At 33.1% G+C, this 18,420-nt stretch overlaps 1 protein-coding gene across 2 annotated transcripts in view; it reads left to right on the top strand.

Annotated features, from left to right (window-relative positions):
• The window catches only part of ATM (ATM serine/threonine kinase), a 142,871-nt gene that overhangs the window by 42,191 nt on the left and 82,260 nt on the right, over positions 1-18,420 (top strand). For both annotated transcript variants that reach the window (XM_007447216.1, XM_007447215.1), the window contains exons 14-27: positions 796-1,021; positions 2,542-2,667; positions 3,226-3,351; positions 4,270-4,359; positions 5,449-5,620; positions 7,004-7,203; positions 9,450-9,532; positions 9,631-9,786; positions 10,600-10,675; positions 10,807-10,937; positions 12,822-12,942; positions 14,938-15,111; positions 16,166-16,335; positions 17,648-17,897. In XM_007447216.1, the coding sequence (XP_007447278.1) occupies positions 796-1,021; positions 2,542-2,667; positions 3,226-3,351; positions 4,270-4,359; positions 5,449-5,620; positions 7,004-7,203; positions 9,450-9,532; positions 9,631-9,786; positions 10,600-10,675; positions 10,807-10,937; positions 12,822-12,942; positions 14,938-15,111; positions 16,166-16,335; positions 17,648-17,897 (2,101 nt within the window). The remainder of the gene's footprint in view (positions 1-795; positions 1,022-2,541; positions 2,668-3,225; positions 3,352-4,269; positions 4,360-5,448; positions 5,621-7,003; positions 7,204-9,449; positions 9,533-9,630; positions 9,787-10,599; positions 10,676-10,806; positions 10,938-12,821; positions 12,943-14,937; positions 15,112-16,165; positions 16,336-17,647; positions 17,898-18,420) is intronic.

Genomic DNA, 18,420 nt, shown 5'->3' on the forward strand with positions numbered 1-18,420 from the left:
CTAATAGAGTTCTGTGTTATTTTAAGATACAGCTTTAATTAACAAAGATAATAATTTTAGCAGAGTAGTAGCTACATCTTAAAAATTATGAACTGAATTGGTCAATTAAAAAATTCATAACTGTTAGCAAGGGAAAAGTTTCTTTTAATTCAATAATTATACTTTATATCCTATAGTTTATATTTATGATGGGATATTAAGAACATAAACATCATGTGGAAATGAGTTCTCTATAGATGTGACCCATTTTTATATGTCAAATAAAATCTGACTGTTCGCTAAAAACTAATGATAATTGAGGATAAGGGAAACAAGAATAAATCTAAAAACCTCATTTTAGTTGATTGACTCAAGAGGCTTATGTTTATCACTGTGACTGAAAATGATTCACTGGCATGAAGATTCCTATTCTTCCTCCAGAGGGCATAAGATGAAAAAAGATCTACATTTTGGAGAAAACAAAGGTGAAAAAAGGGAACTGTTTTCAGATAATGTTATTCTTAGTGTTTATATCTGTTGTTAATATTTTTTTAATACTTTCTGAATTTGCCTTTGAAACTGTAACTTTTTTTTTGTTTATTAGTAAAATTTGCTACTGAATAATGAAATTCTATACAAGTAATTATCAAAATCCAAAGAAGAGAAGCATTTAAAAGAATAATTCACTAATTGTATAAGCAGTCTTTGAATAATATAGATGCTGTTAATGTTTTTATTTGTAATAGATTGCTGCTGTATGAAGGTGAAATAATAGATAATTTGATTTTACAAATTAAGAATCTTATTTCTTTGAAGTGAGCAACACCAAAAAGATACAGAAGAACCTTCATTCTCAGAAGTTGAAGAACTATTTCTTCAGACAACTTTTGACAAGATGGATTTTTTAACCATTGTGAAAGAACATACTACAGAAAAGCACCAATCCAGTGTAGGCTTTTCTGTCCACCAAAATCTCAAGCAATCACTGGATCGCTATCTTCTGGGATTGTCAGAACAGCTTCTAAATAATTACTCATCTGAGGTGAGATTTTTCAAAACAAACTAAAGCCTATATTTGATTCTACTTTTGTAGACTGTTAGGAAGCTTAATTTTAAAAGCAAAGTAGTAGCACATGGCTATATATAGGGAAAATTTAGCAAGAAAAAAAGGAAAACTGAAGAAAAACAATTTGACTATTTTCTTTTACCAGGAATTCTCATAGACATTAAAGAAGTAGAATTCTTTGTGTGAGTTGATGAGTAGTAATAAAGGTTTTGAGCATAGTGATTGTTTGATGAAAAAGAACCTCAATACAGAGGAGGGAAATATTACAATAACAGAAAATGACATAATATAAACTGATCTAATAGATTTTGGTTGCACTTGAAGAGGGAGAAGTCATTAATAAATGAACTAGCAGTCACCCATATTTTAGAGGTCCTTTAGTAATGTCTCACATATCATTTCCTTTGTCCTCTTAAAATCACAAATTCTCTTCGTGTGTGCTGTTCTCTTGCCAAAACTCCTGTGTCTTTCTACCCATTTCTATGTGTTCAGATAATCCATATGTCAAAATCCTTGCTAAAGCCTTTCTTAGATAATCTCAGCCGTACATCTTTTAATTTTAATAGTACTTAATATTTCTATTTTTAAATGACACTTAGCATCTTCTTTGTACCATATACACAAATATCTCTTAAACTATGCTAGAAGCTCATTAAAGGGCATATATAATTTTTATTAATCTTTGTATCTTCTGCAGTGCTTAGTTATATGATAAATGATAAAATATTTGTTGACTAAAATAAAACCTACAAGCTACTCAAAGGGGTTGATTCAGTAGCCATAATTAATGATACAAAGAGCCAGACAAGAGACAGTGTGCCTGTTTGCTCTATCTTGCCCCTAATTACTGACTTACTTCTGGATTATAGTTGTAACCATTTTCATTACAAAGTAATGAGATCTTCCGTGTTTTCCCCTAAAATGACATTTCCTATGATATAGGAACAGAAAAATCTGAAAATTTTATTTTTCTGTGTAACCTTTGCACATTCTTACATAATTCTATAAAATTGGTTAAGCAGTATCTACTGGCAAAAATGCCTTGTGCTAGTCTGTGGAGTCTAAAAAGCTGAATAAATCAAGGTTCTTATCTCTTAGAAGCTCAAAATGTCATTTTAATGTCTCTTATTATGAATCTAACTTCTATCATGTTCTAAGAGTTACAGACATTTATTTGCCTATCAGTTTTTTTTCTTTCTTTCCTCCTTACCTCATATTTAAGGGCTTGTGTGTGCAGTACATTAAGCCACTTTAAGAAGAGATATATTACTTGGCCATTAGGACATACTACTTCTGTTTTTCCTGAGAACCCTGGTTATCAACTCTGCAGGGATCCCTCAGATGGTTTTAGAGATGATCAGAATTATGCCACTATTAATTCAATTAACTGAACTTTTGTTTTTTAATATGTACATAAAATTTGCTCTTACAAAAGTTAATAGTACTCGAAGTGATTTACAAAATATAAAAATTTTTTATTTGGGTTTTACTTTAAGACTTCAAATTCAGAAATGCTTGTTCGGTGTTCAAGTCTTTTGGTGGGTGTTCTCGGCTGCTATTGTTACGTGGGTGTAATAGCTGAAGAGGAAGCATACAAATCAGAATTATTCCAGAAAGCCAAGGTAGGAAGATTTATGTCAATAATGTTTTGGATTAATTTGAATGAAATATATTCCTGGGAAAACTGGTATATTTGTTTGGAAAACAAATTTTTATGTAGGTTAGCTCTTTCTTTTTCATTTATGCAGTCTGAGAAGAAATGATATTGTATCTCCTTCCTTAAATTTGAAATTATTTTAAGCCAACTATAAATACAGTAATTGAAATTATATCACATTAAAATTTAATCTCATTAACAAAAGTACTGGTGTTTATCTGTACTTTAAAAATTTTTTCCTGGATCAGTTATCCTAAAGAATTCTTAACCAGGAGTGTTAATCCAGTAGGCTCTAACCATGAAACTGACTTTTATCTCTGGGTGCTTATTCTGTCAGTTGTGTGATTTGTAAGGATAACAGGGTATAAGGTTTGTTGTTTTTAAAAATTTGTTCATTTTCAATTAGATTTTATAACCAAGTATAACTTCTTAAAATGATCACTTCTACTTCTTAAGTAAAACAAAAAAGCAATCAGCTATGATTTTAACTGAAATTTGGATTTTTCCTCCTTTTTTTTAATAGTCTCTAATGCAGTATGCAGGAGAAAGTATCACTTTGTTTAAAAATAAGACAAATGAAGAATCTAGAATTGTTTCACTGAGAAATATGATGCACCTATGTACATGTTGCTTACATAACTGTATCAAGGTAAGATGTTCCTACTTGACAGCATAGCCTACCTAGGAGGATGATAACTGGTTGGTGATGTTACTATTTTTTGGGTCCATTCATAAGTTGATACACTGATTTTAAATTAAATTGGTAAATTAAAGTAGTATCCAGAGGAAAAAAGCAACAGGTAATATGAGTTTCTCATGAAACTAACCTTCTCAGGAAAATTTCTGAGATTATTTTACCCCTTTAATATACAACTGATTGGTGACTCTTTTATTGCCAGTGTGTTTTCATTTATTTAGTAAATACTTGTTGACTACTAAGTATGTGATGTGCATACCAGTACACGAGGGCTAGTGGGCACTGCAAAGATAAACAGTTCTAGCACATACATTACTCTCTTTTGCCCAGGTAGTCTTACATAACATTTGGTAGAAAGGGTGCTACTGTGTGTAATCTTTGTTTTGATTTGGAGCAGGCCTGAGGGGTAGCTGAGCCAAACCAGAGTATTAATAATAACAAGAAACACTTTTTAAAGATAATGTTTAGTACATGGCCATATATCAGTATTATCAGCATGTATTTTTGGTTTTTTAATGTGTTTTTTTGTGTTTTGGTATAAGTGGGGAAGGAGAGAGTGGATGAATAAACTCTAAGCTATGATTATTGCTTGCTTATGTTTAGGGGCGGTAGCTGGTATTTTACTTAATGTTATTTATGCTCAATGAAAGATGTTTGCTATAGTTATTATTACTTTAAGAAAAGAGGTTTGTATTTTTGAAGCAATTCATATCTTGCTCCTAATAGTAAACTCTTTATCCATGCTTATTCTGATAATTTCCAGTGTAAAATAAAATCTGCATTTCATTCAAGATAGAGAAAATATTATCTGCAAAGAATAATTGTTTTTATTTCTTTGTTTGCTTGGTGTTTTGTTTGTCTTAATTACAGCACAGTCCAAATAAGATTGCATCTGGCTTCTTCCTACGATTATTAACATCAAAGCTAATGAATGATATTGCAGATATTTGTACAAGTTTAGTAAGTATGCTTCCTATTTTACTACCATATTTCATTGATTCTAAGATGCTTTTTATAACTTTGAAATCTCTCTTGAAAAGGGATGCATCTCACAGAATATGGTATGTTATGTTTTTAAAATGTGGAAATTAAATAAAGTTATTTCGTTTGCAGGGGGGAATGTATTTGATTGCTTCTTAATATCAATACCTAGCATAGTGCTTGGCTGTTAATTTCTCAATAAATAATAATAGACCAAGTGATTGGGAACTAATCATCTGGACTCAGTACCTTATTCTGTATGACATTGTACCAAAATTCAAAATAATTCTCTATTCTTAAAAATAAAAACAAAAACCTTGCCAGACAAGCAACATACTCTTATCTTGATATTTATATTTCTTTTTCCATATAAATGGGCTTACATACGTTTTTGTCTGGAACAGTGCCTGGCACATAGTAGATATTCAAATATTTAATGAGTGAAAGAATATTCTGTAACTTGAGTGTTTTCATTTAATAATAAATCTTGGTCATTTTTCCATGTTACTACTACATAGGGGTATACCTATGTATACTTTTTTGGGGGGGCAGTACCATGGTATTTCATTATATATGGGAATAGTATATATGTATTTTAACCCAACTAATCTTAATTAAAATTTTAAATGGTTTTTTTTTTTTTACAAAGAGTTCTTCAGTAAATTTCTTATACTTTCATCTCCTTCTATTTGTGCCTATGAAGGATGTAGGATAAATTCTAGAAGTGAAATTGCTTGTTCAAAAGGAATGTAAATTTTACTTTTTGATGGATAATGTTATTGTCCTCCAAAATAGTCTTACCAATTTATAATTTTACCTACACCCTCATCAATTTGGGGTAGTATGAAACTTCTTAATATAAGAAATCATTTGTAAAGATTGTGTATTATTCTGCTGTGTAGACAATACAGTTTATATATCTGTTTTCCTGTTGCAGGACATTTAATAGAAATAATACTGCAGGGTTTCATACACTTGAATCTTGAATTGTTTGATTAGGTCAGTTTTAACGACAGCATGCTTCTGAAAGAAGCCAACTTGGAACGTCTTTCTTTCTCTGATTTGAAGGTATCCATTATCAAAAAGCCATTTGACTTTGGAGAAGTACAATCAGTGGAAGATGGTACTGATGAAAATCTAATGGAGATGGAGGATCAGTCATCCATGAATCTATTTAATGATTACCCTGCTAGTAGTGTTATTGATGCAAATGAATCTGGAGAGAGCCAAATTACTATTGGTAAATATATTTTTACTGCATGGGATTTTTTTTTTACCTCTTTACATTGATTTGGTATTATGAAAGGCCTCATAGATACTAACTTTATGCTCATTTTATTTCCTTTTTGTATAGTCTACTGGGATTGTTCATCTCTATACATTTTAGAATTCCCTGATTTTTAATTGAATTTATTAGTTTCCTATTTTATTCTTCATGGGGGAATTTAAAATAATTATTAAATAAATAAAAACATATAGGTTATTTGGAAAATAGAAAGCAGGATAGTGCAAGAGCACCCATAATGCCATCATTGTTTACCTTTTTCTGTTATTCTACATAGACCCTTTCAAAATTATAATCAGCATCAACATTCAAATGCCTTTTTATACCTTGTGTGTTTTCTTTTAACATTAACTGTAAGCATTTTTTTCATTTGGGTACTTGTGCTATTGATAATCATACTTTTTAATGGCTCTATAATATCCCAATTAACATACATACCATAATTTACTAGAGCACTTTTTTTTTTAACTTATTTATTTTTTATTTTTTGGCTGGGGTGGGTCATAGTTGCAGCACGCGGGATCTTTGTTGCGGCATACGGGATCTTTCATTGTGGTGTGGGCTTTTTTTTTTTTTTTTTGGCGGTAGGGGGCCTCTCACTGTTGTGGTCTCTCCCCTTGCAGAGCACAGGCTCCTGCTGTGGCCTCTCCCATTGCAGAGCACAGGCTCCGGACGCGCAGGCTCAGCGGCCATGGCTCACGGGCCCAGCCGCTCTGCGGCATATGGGATCCTCCCAGACCGGGGCACGAACCCACGTTCCCTGCATCGGCAGGCAGACTCTCAACCACTGCGCTACCAGGGAAGCCCCATAGTGTGGGCTCTTTGTTGCACCACCTGGGCTTCTCTCTAGTTATGCAAGAGCTCCAGAGTGTGTGGGCTCTGTAGTTTTGACGTGTGGGCTTCAGAGCATGTGGGCTCTGTAGTTTGCGGCACATGGGCTCTCTAGTTGAGGTGTGTGGGCTTAGTTGCCCCATGGCATGTGGGATCTTAGTTCCCCGACCAGGGATCGAACTGGCTTCCCCTGAATTGGAAGGTGGATTCTTAACCACTGGACCACTTTTTTATTGTCAGACATTTAGATTCCTTTCTAACAGTATTGCAGTGAATATTTGTCTATATAGAGTTTTCCATAGATTATTTATTGATGACAGAATCCTAGGGTAACCTTTTATGAAGAATTTTGAAGCTTTTAGTGTGTAATCAATTTCATCATAATTTTGCTTTCCATATATTTTTATCTCTTTGTTGTTGTTCAAGGAGAAGATATTTGTGTTAATGTTCAATGTATGTATTTGTTGTACACCTCTGTTAGTCTTAATAAGTTCTTTTTATTTTTAGGTGCCATGAATCCTTTAGCTGAAGAACATCTGTCAAAGCAAGATCTACTTTTTTTAGACATGCTCAAGTTCTTGTGTATGTGTGTAACCACTGCTCAGACCAATACTGTATCATTTAGAGCAGCTGATATTCGAAGGAAATTGTTAATGTTAATTGATTCTAGCATGCTAGACCTTACCAAATCTCTCCATCTACACATGGTGAGTTCAGTGAAGAAGTGCTTCAGTTGTGTCTGATGTTGCTAGCTAAATGTAATGGACTAACATATTAGAATCATATAGTACCTTTGAAGACTTGAAATTGCTTCCTTGAGAAATGAATCTGAGACTAGTTATAAAATACACTTTTCTTCTAATATACTGTGAAAAAAATTTAAGTGGATACTGAAACATTAAAACTTGGATGGACTTTGGATAGATTTATTCTCTTTGGGTGTAATTATTATTATTTTAAACTAGGCCAAGAGCCACAGACTGAATGTAAAAATAATACTCACATAACATTGTTGTTGAAGTCTGAATCTTGCCTTGACCTTGGTTTATATGCTTTAAAATTTTTAAATGTAATTTCAAAGTGACTGTAAAGTTAAGATACTACAGAACTCCCATATTTCCTTCATAAGCCTCTGTAGTTAACATTTTACCACATTTGACTTATCATTCTCTCTCTTTGCACACTACACACACACAAACACACACAAGCACACATTTTTTTTCTGAACCATTTCGAGATTAAATATTCAGACGTGATGCCCCTTTACTTCAGTGTGTATTTCCTAAAAACAATGATACTCTCCTATATAACCATAGTATAATCATCAGGAAATTAACATTGTATCATTGCATTTACTTGTCAGGTCTGTTCAGTTTTTTTCAGTGTGGAAGAGTTCCTTTGTCTTTCCTTATCTTTCACGACCTTCGTATTTTTGAATAGTACAGCCACTTGCTGTATGGAATCCATCACTTTGAGTTTATCTCATGTTTCCTCATGATTAGATTTAGACTTAACAAAAGTAATCTCTCTCCTTCCCTTCTCTCATCACTTTACTCATCTACTGATAGATATCTCCAATTCCAATCTAACATCATAGGATTTATTTTCTTTGTCCATATTTGTAGCTCCCTTTCCCAACAGTAAGAAACCAGGCTTCCCACTTAACCTCAGTGCATTTACTTGTTTACTCAATATTATTATATGTAACTTATCTCCCAACCATGTGGGCCATACCCTTAGCCCCAGTGCTGGTGAACATGTGGGGAGAGCTCCTGTCTCAGCAAATATCCTGGATGAGTCCATGGTCATATCTTAGTCCCAGCAAATTGGCAAACATGGCAAGTGATTTCCCCAGCCCTGGGAAACATGCCAAGTTATTCCCTAATTAGAACCTCTTGGAAACATTCAGGTTGAGTCCCTGGTAGAATTCCTTGTCTTGTTCTAGCTGTGGTGAACGTTCTGGTTGATCCCCTAGCCCTGGCAAATATGCTTATTTGAGCCCTGTTTGATTCCCTGGTTTCAACCCTGACAAACACTCTAGTCAGGTCTCTAGCCCCAACCAGTGGGAAGGGCTGTATGCTTTTCTTGAGGCTTTGATGTTCAAAGTCACTTCAAGACACTTAGTAACATCACACATGACTCTCATGGCAAATATTTAAAATGGTCCAATTTAATATTCTTTTATAGTATCAGAAGGAGTAAGAAACAATTTTCTACATATAGATGATAGGAAAAAAATGCCTTCTGATTCTTAATACAGCTAGAAAATTATGTCAGAAACTGGCTGCCTCGTTATAACTACCAGTTATAACAACCGGTAGTTGCTGAGTAGCCCTTTATATCCATCGTTCCATAGAGAGCCTTACAAGGTTGCCTTATAGGAAGATAAGTTAGGGTATTTGGGTTCCTCACTGCCCATAATTATCTCTGCTTTCCAAAATTCATTAATAGAATAGTGTTTAACCATTGAAGTTATCCCCAAGCATTGTTTTCGGAGGGTGGTGACATAATATAGTTTCAGACTCTTGCTCAGGCACTTAACTCCAACAGTGATAACAACTGTCACTTACTGAATTCCTACAATAAATGCTAGACCTTTACATTCATTTCCTTTAATCTTCACAGTAATCTGGCCAGGTAAGTGCTATATCCTCATTTTAAAGCTGGGAGTACAAAGACTCAGATGACAAGGCAAGTTTTTAAACCACTCAAGTAGTAACAGGTTATGGTGCAGGGATTTGAATCCAGCTCTGTTTGACTTCAAAACACCCCCACCTCCCCCTTTTTTAAAATTATATTGCTTCATAAAAATTCACTGCTCGTGTGTGTGTGTGTGTGTGTGTGTGTATGCACACGTGTTTATATATGAATTTATGGTTACATATATGTACTTATTTAAATAAATGATATATGAAAAAAAAAACAACTAATTTCCCCCACCCAACTATCTTAGTATCTAGTGCTTTTAAAGGACCTTCCTGGAGAAGAACATCCCTTGCCAATGGAAGATGTTGTTGAACTTCTAAAACCACTATCGTAAGACATTAAAACCATATAAAATATTCACTCTAAATTTGTAAATTAAACTAGTGTGTTCTGTTATGCTGATAAAGTTAAACTTTTTTCCATCACAGCAATGTGTGTTCTTTGTATCGCCGTGACCAAGATGTTTGTAAAACCATTTTAAACCATGTCCTTCACATAGTGACGAACCTATGTCAAGGAAATATGGATGCTGAGAACACAAGGGATGCTCAGGGACAGTTTCTAACAGTGATTGAAGCATTTTGGTGGGTATAGACATTTTGTGGAGTTACTTTTCTTTTGCCACTTCTGCATACAAATGCAAACTTTGCATTTCTACATTAGTGATTTCTTCTAATCCTCGAATGTAACTATATACATCTTTTAACAATAGTGACATGTAATTTGTGTTTCCCTCCTTAATTGCTTAAAGAGCTGAATTGTTTTCTACTTAAGACTTGGCTTCCTAAAGTGGTTTTAATGTATTTCCCTGCGAATTTTGAATCTCTTAATAGTTTGACATATATGATAAATAAAGCAAAGTGCAACAAGTCTAAATCGAGTAGTTTATATTCCTAAAGTGGACAGATTGGCCTTGTCATTCTCTCGTTATTTCATGCATATAGTCATAGTGTGAAATAATACCAAGACACCTATAGAGGAGCACATATATGTAATTTAGAGCCCTCCTACCATTTGGTGGGCAAGGACTTCTGAGTCAGTATAGAATGTCATTTTTAAGTCTTTGATATAACAACACAACAACTTTAAAAATGTTTTCCTTTTAAAGCAAGTTTTCAATAACATGGTTAACTAAAGTGGGATAGCCCCAAAATGAGGCATAATCATGTGACACAAATAACATACATTAAAATGAACTCCTTTTCAAACCAATTTATTTTAGCTGGAAGTTTTGGAAGGTGAGAATATTGGCATATGCCACATAGTGAGAATTAAATTTAGCATGGAAAGAAATTTTGGAAGCAGCCTAGAATAACCTTAATGTCCAGTGATTTTTTTTTTTTACTGTGCTTTTATTGAAATAATTACTTGATATTAAGACACATACTTTATTTCAGGCACTTAACAAAGGAGGGAAAATGCACATTCTCTGTAAGAATGGCACTAGTAAAATGCCTTAAAACTTTGCTTGAGGTGAGTTATTCTACTTCAGTTATTAGTATGGTCTCCATTGACATTTTTAAAGCAGTCTTTGTTTCTGTTTGTTAATGGGTGATTTTTCTCTTAGTATTCCACATTTAACCTCAGTTGTTCTTTTCTCATAGGCTGATCCTTATTCAAAATGGGCTATTCTGAATGTAATGGGAAAAGACTTTCCTGTAAATGAAGTATTTCCACAGTTTCTTGATGATAATCATCACCAAGTTTGTATGTTGGCTGCACAGTCAATCAATAGGTAATGGGTCAAGTATTCATGAAGTGTCTGGAGTGCTGCAGATAGCAATTCAATGTGTAGGACAGTCATAGTTCACTAGTTGTGATATTAAAAATAGTTAACGTTTACTGAACATATATTGTATGCCTGGCATTTATGTTTTCTCTTAATTCTGACAACTGTATCACTTTGATACTATTATTTTCTCCAATTTATTAATGAAAACTCTGTGGCTTAGACAGATAAAGTAATTTGCTCAGTGCCATACAGCTAGTAAGTGGTTGAGTTGAATGAGGTGTGTCTACTCCCATTTACAAGAGAAAAAGGATGTTTGGATATTACTGAGATTTTATATGAGTTTGTAAAATGAAAATTAGCACATTTTACATTGTGCTAATTACAATCATATTTATTCAAGTGAACATAGAGTTAGACATTGGAGTGTTTCTCTCACAGTGATGTGTTTTATGTTTGAGTACCTGAAGAAGCAAATATTAATTTTTCAACAACTGCATGTTTATCAGGTTATCAACTTGATTTTAAAGCTCTAAATTATAACCTACCTCTGCCTTTCCTACCTCACACTCCTGTAAATAAAGCGCCTCTCTGCTTTATTTTTCTCTGTAGCATTTATCACCAGTTGAAATCATTGTATTTTAGTACATTTACCTAGGATATAAGCTCCTAGAGGGCATTGATTTTTCTCTTTTCTTGTATATTTAGTACCTAGAATAATACTTGGAATGTGCCAGTTGTTTAATAATTTGTAAAATCAATGAACATTTGAAAAAATATTACATTATGCTTTAAAAACATCAAAGCTGAAAATCATTTAAGTAATTTTACTGTTCAAGTGTAAGTGACCAATAATTAAAGAATGCTATAAAGAACTTGCCCAGCAGTCACATAAATACATGTTTTAGATGTGTCCAAAATTTGGATATGCTGACAATAATTTTTTTTTAACATCTTTATTGGAGTATAATTGCTTTACAATGGTGTGTTAGTTTCTGACAACAATGTTTTCATAAGTCAGTCGTGTCTGACTGCTCAGGCTTAGGACTGTTTTTAATAAAAACCATAGAGCTTTGTAAGGTTTGCTAATGAATGTGTGCTTACTTCAAGTCCTTAAAAAAGATAGAAAATATATACTAAAGTTAAAGATCTGGGGTTACAGAGGATCATAAGTTGAATATAATAAAGCAAGGTAGTGGTGGTATTAAAAAAAATCTCTTAAGATTCAAAAATGCATAAATTCATGAGTGACATGAGCATAGCATTTATTTATTGGTTGTTTACTTGTTAGATATCTAATATTAGGCTATTTAAGAGAGATTAGAGAAACTGAAGGAGTCAGAGGAACACCAAAAAAGTTGATACTTTCATAAGTTTTGATTAGTAAAAAAGGATAAAGGACAAAATTGGTTAAAGAGTTGTCCTTAAATATGATGGTACATTATGCAAAAAGCACTGATCAGCTTTTCTCTATCACATAAAATTTTTGTAATGGAATATCAAGACAGTAAAGCTATCCACTTTTAAGTTGTGATTAAATATTAGAGCAGGTTGATGTAAGAGTCTGTGGCTGCTTCTAATTGGTATTTGACCAGAGGACAATTTTTCTTTTCTGGTTAGTTAGAGTTCAGGGATATTCAGGTTTGGGCAATAATCTAAAAGGTCTGTTGAGACCCTTTTCAGTTCTAGGAGAAAATGGAGTATATGGTAAAGACCCTAATATTAAGCAGTAGATTTGAACCTCTTTAAATAGACTCACATTTCCTTGGTCTTTTGAAAGAAAATCTAATATGTTAGTATGTCTCACAGAGTGATTTATTTTTGCCCTGTAAATATGCTTTGGAAAGTATGGTTTATATTTTACTTTTTGCTTTTTTTTTTTTTTTTAAGATTATTTCAGCATATGAAAAAAGGAGGTCCTTCCACATTATTGAAAGCACTTCCTTTGAAGCTTCAGCAAGCAGCATTTGAAAATTCATACTTGAAAGCTCAGGAAGGAATGAGAGAAGTGGTAATTTTAGTAATGCTTATTTGCTTTTATCATATGCTTTATATAAATATGCCACATATTACTTTACCAAGTTTGGCCTAAGATAGTATATATCCAGTAGTTCACAATATAAATTTAGACTACAACAGCTATATGAATTTATTGAAATTACTTTATTTATAGGTCAGAATTGGTTGAATAATGAGTTTCTTTTGGTTCAACTTATATGCAGCATTTTTCTAGGAAAAACAGAATTTACTGAGTTTTTATAGGAGTATAAATGGCTTATGTTTTAATTAAAAACTATTTTTTGGTAAGATCTGATTAAAAGCTAATTCACAGAACAGGTGACAATAGGAAGAAATGGATTGAGGAAAAAATGTTCTAATTGGGAAGATCAAATTATCTTTATGCTCCTTAATGAACCTTATGATTTTCATATTTTTCTGTAGAATAATATTTTTCTTAAAATGGCAAAAATTGTCTTAGTGGTAGAATTTATTCATTTATCTATGCCTTGATATGTGTATTAAAAGTGTGTGAAGCAGTTAGTCGACTATATATTCTGTAATATATTCTGTAACAGCACCAAACTGAAAAGGAAAGTTGCATGAAAGAATGTGAATTTAGAAAAAGGTTTCAATAGATTGGAAAAATGAGTGTAAATAATTCTCATTTAAAATTTACTAGAAATAACATATTATATATTTTAAAATCAGCCTGTCATGTGCAAAAATGGAGAATACTGACCTGACAGCAATTAATTTGGAGAAAGATCTAAGAAGTTTTACATCATGAGAGCATAATATGAATCAACATTCAAAAACATGACAAAAGCAAATTCTGTCTTAGATGTCATTAATAGAAGCAGACTGTAATGAACAAGTTTATAGAAAGAACTTGAATCTTCTATTCATTTTTTTAAACATCTTTATTGGAGTATAATTGCTTTACAATGGTGTGTTAGTTTCTGCTGCATAACAAAGTGAATCAGCTATGCATATACATGTATCCCCATATCTCCTCCCTCTTGCATAGCATGTTGGGTTTAGTTCCCAGTAAAACTGAATTTTTAACTATTGCTAGAATGTTAGAGAGTCTGAATGTTAGAGAGTCTGTAGATCTGTCTTTTATAAGGAATAGGTAAAGGAGTTGACTTACTGGGAACCTCATAGCTATTTTCAAACATGTCAGTGATTGCCATTTAGTAAAGGAATTAGGTCCTTACTTTTTTTTTACTTTTTTTTTTTTTTGCGGTACGTGGGCCTCTCACTGCTGTGGCCTCTCCCATTGCGGAGCATAGGCTCCAGACACGCAGGCTCGGCAGCCATGTCTCACAGGCCCAGCCGCTCTGCGGCATGTGGGATCTTCCCGGACCAGGGCACGAACCCGTGTCCCCTGCATCGGCAGGCGGACTCTCAACCACTGCGCCACCAGGGAAGCCCGGTCCTTACTTTTTTTGTACCAAAAATAGCAATAGGATCAGTGACTGGCAGTTTTTTCCAAATGAAACTTCTACCAAGTATAGCAAGTCAAAAAATGTACATGTCTGTTGGAAAAATGATTGGTTGGTAAACTAGAAGCATATGTCATTCTATCTAGTTGCATGACTTTATTGGTTTTTTTAGTAATATATATGATAATATTTTTAAAGAATAAAGAGCTATATATTAAGTTATAATGGTAAACATCTTAGGAGGTAGTACTTGGTAGTTGAAGAGCTTTTAGTCTCTCACTTTCCTGCAATTTCTTTCTTTCTCTTTTTTTTTTCTTTAAAGTGCTTTATACCCACTGAAATGTTTGGCAATTCTTTCTATGAGATCTTATCAAAAGCAGTCTTTCCCTCTGTAGAAACTGTGGTCTTTTCTCATAATGTCTCTTCTTAGCTCCATCACTATAGGATTTAAAACTGTTTACGGGCTGCTTAGATGTTGTCGTGGTATACTCTGGTTTTAGTCTGGTTGGTTTATTTGGAATATTTAAATATTGCATATTGTTTTTAAAATTATTCCGAAGTCCCACAGAGCTGAAAACTCTGAAATTTTGGATGAGCTTTGTAATAGAAAGGCCATTTTCCTGATGATGATAGCTGTGGTGTTATACTATAGCCCTGTATGTGAAAAACAGGCTTTATTCGCCCTATGCAAGTCTGTGAAAGAGAATGGATTAGAGCCTCACCTCATTAAAAAGGTAACTGTGGATTAATATTTTTTATTATAATCTTCCTTGGGTAACTTTTAAACAATTAAGGTTAAAGCTAGATTTTTAATGTGGCATTTATTAAAGACTTAGAGACAGTTTTATTTTTTAGATTTGGAATATTAGAAAGCAGTAACTTTTAAAATAGTGTATTTATTTGTATACAGTGTCATTTTTTTACATTAAGTTTAAGAGCATTTCACAAGGCAGTTATTGAACTAATGAGAGTAAGTAACCTGTCATATGCAGACCAGGCCCTCTGGAATAGTATTTATTGGGGGAAGCGGAGAAAAAAGGAGTAGTACGTGTTTTGCCTAGTGGATTCTGGAGCAGGACATTGGGATCTAGCGGGGCCAGGAGTCAAATTTTAGAGCTATAAAGCTTTTAAGTTGCACGATTAGGAAGACCAGGGTCCAACACCGTGTTGTAGAATGCTTACTCCTGCCCCTGTTCCAACACCTCAGCATTAATGGTTTGGGAAGTTCCAAGCCATCCTAGACTTTTACATGATGAACCAGTGACAGATCATGGCTTGATATAACTAGCATGGTTTCCAGTGGAGCTTTATAATAGGCCAACCTATAAGGAATCAGTCTAGATAGTTAAACTTTTACCTCTCAGTATTAAAGTAAGAAGTTACTTTAAAAAAAAATTATACAGTTACACTACCTAATTATTATTGTACGTGGAATATAGTGTTTGGATTTTTCTCATTTGGGTTTAGGACTGAGAAGAATTGTTTTACTTTATAATGAAATATAATCAAATCTTGAAAATTGAAACATATTTTTCTGTTTTTATTCATTTAACTTTTATTGAGGGTTTGCTATGTACCAGGCACTGAGTAATTATATTAAATACATTTTTCTCGTTGAGTTTTGCTGAAGTGGGTCCTTTATTATATCCATTTCATAGATGAGTGAATCAAGGTATAGAAAAGTTAAATGAATGCTTAAAGTCATACTGTAAATAAATATTAAGGATTTAAATGATTTATTATTTCATTATTTTCTTAAAACATTGACTTCTTTTTTGATTTGTATAGGTTTTACAGAAAGTTTCCGAAACTTTTGGATATAGACATTTAGAAGACTTCATGACTTCTCATTTGGATTATCTGGTATTGCAATGGCTAAATCTTGAAGATACTGAATACAGCTTATCTTCTTTTCCTTTTACTTTATTAAACTACACAAACATTGAAGATTTCTACAGGTAGGTTTACATCTGTCACATGTGAAATATATTTAATTTAAAATTAGGTATTAATGGTAATGTGAGTGTCGCAGCGTTTTTTAATGGAAATGTATTGAAGTGGACTTAGGATCTGGTCCTAGCTGTGTCAGTAGCTAGCTACATGACTTAGGATCTGGTCCTAGCTGTGTCAGTAGCCAGCTACATGACTTCAGGCAAGCCACATGAACACCCTCTGGGACTTGGTTTCTTAATCTTTTTCTTTTTTTTTTTTTTTTTTTTTTTTTTGCGGTACACGGGCCTCTCACTGTTGTGGCCTCTCACGTTGCGGAGCACAGGCTCCGGACGTGCAGGCTCAGCGGCCATGGCTTACGGGCCCAGCCACTCTGCGGCATGTGGGATCTTCCCAGACCGGGGCACGAACCTGTGTCCCCTGCATTGGCAGGTGGACTCTCAACCACTGCACCACCAGGGAAGCCCGGTTTCTTAATCTTTAAAGTAAGGGAGTTACATATAGAGATCATTAAGGTCTCTTTCAGCTTTAATATTTAATAATCTTCCCTATGAAAAATCAAAGGTAAATTATTAGTGGCTGATTATTTCTGCCTTATTTTTCTTATTTGTTGCTTAACTGTGGGCCATTTAGTCATTATTTCTGTTTGATTTAAAGTTTAATGTACAAGTATTTATTTTGCTAGCTCCAAGTCTGGAGAAGAAAATTTTGAAAATGGAGAGATTTGAAACAGCTAAATAATGTTTAGGTATCAGGATGATGGGAAGGCAATTCGTAATTGTTAAGTGGTCCTTATTGTTTGTTGATTTTGGCAATAATAATTTTTACATTTATTTTTTGAATTTATTAATTGCTTTCACCTTTCACTTTACAATAATTTTGCATAAATTGATGATGCAGAATGAATAAATTCAATTTTCACTTGTTTTTGATCACACTATTAGGGTGATCTCTTTTTTTTAGTGTGACTATTTAGAATTCACTTAACTTCATTTCTCCATTTATAAAATTAGAGTAAGGGTGCTTAATGATCTAGATAAAGTGATGCTCTAATGCTTATTAAACCATTTTATTTATTTATTTATTTATTTATTTATTTTTTGGCTGTGCCACACAGCTTGAGGGATCTTAGTTCCCTGACCAGGGATCAGATCCATGGTGGAAACATGGAGTCCTAACCACTGGACTGCCAGGGAATTCCCAAAACCAGTTTATTATTTTAAGGACTATATTATAAAATTTTACTTTGAAACATTATATTTTTAATGTATATTAAAAATGTATATACTTTAATATACATTGTTATTTTTATATTTTTAGGTCTTGTTATAAAGTTTTGATTCCACATCTGGTGATTAGAAGTCAATTTGATGAGGTAAAGTCCATTGCTAATCAGATTCAAGAGGATTGGAAAAGTCTTCTGACAGACTGCTTTCCAAAGATTATTGTAAATATTCTTCCATACTTTGCTTATGAGGATAATACAGGAGACAGTGGGATGGCACAGCAAAGAAAGATTGCTACCAAAGTCTATGATATGCTTAAAGATGAAAACTTATTAGGAAAACAGGTATGACTTCAACATCTGCTGTACTTTTTACCCCCTAATTGATCTGAGGTATAACTTTAAAACTTTAAGGCTATTTATTCATCATTTATGCAATTAAATTTAATACTATGTGATAATCACTATCTAACATAGGCAGTCCATTAATTTTTTGTTATTGTTGTACAGTGTTCTCTCCTTTTGATTAGCTTTTAAATGAAATGTTTTTAATCAGAAATTTTTTTAAAACTTTGGAATTTTATCACTTTTTCTTTTAAAATTTTGTTTTAATTGGCAGTAATACATTAATGCAAGCTGGTTATTAAATTCAAACAATACTGAACAAGGTATAGAAAATCTTTTTCACTTCCTCTTTAATCTCATCAAGCCCTTCACTTTTCATGGAAAAGTACAATCCCAAGTTACCATATCCTGTTTTTTCCATGACATTTACTACCTTATAACATATGATGTAACTTACTTATGAATTATGTTCATTGGTTTTTATCAACCTTCTCCACTATAAGTACTGTGAAGGTAGGATTTT

The sequence above is a fragment of the Lipotes vexillifer genome, unplaced genomic scaffold, assembly GCF_000442215.2.
Source record: "Lipotes vexillifer unplaced genomic scaffold, Lipotes_vexillifer_v1.1 scaffold1725, whole genome shotgun sequence".
Lineage (NCBI taxonomy): Eukaryota > Metazoa > Chordata > Mammalia > Artiodactyla > Lipotidae > Lipotes > Lipotes vexillifer.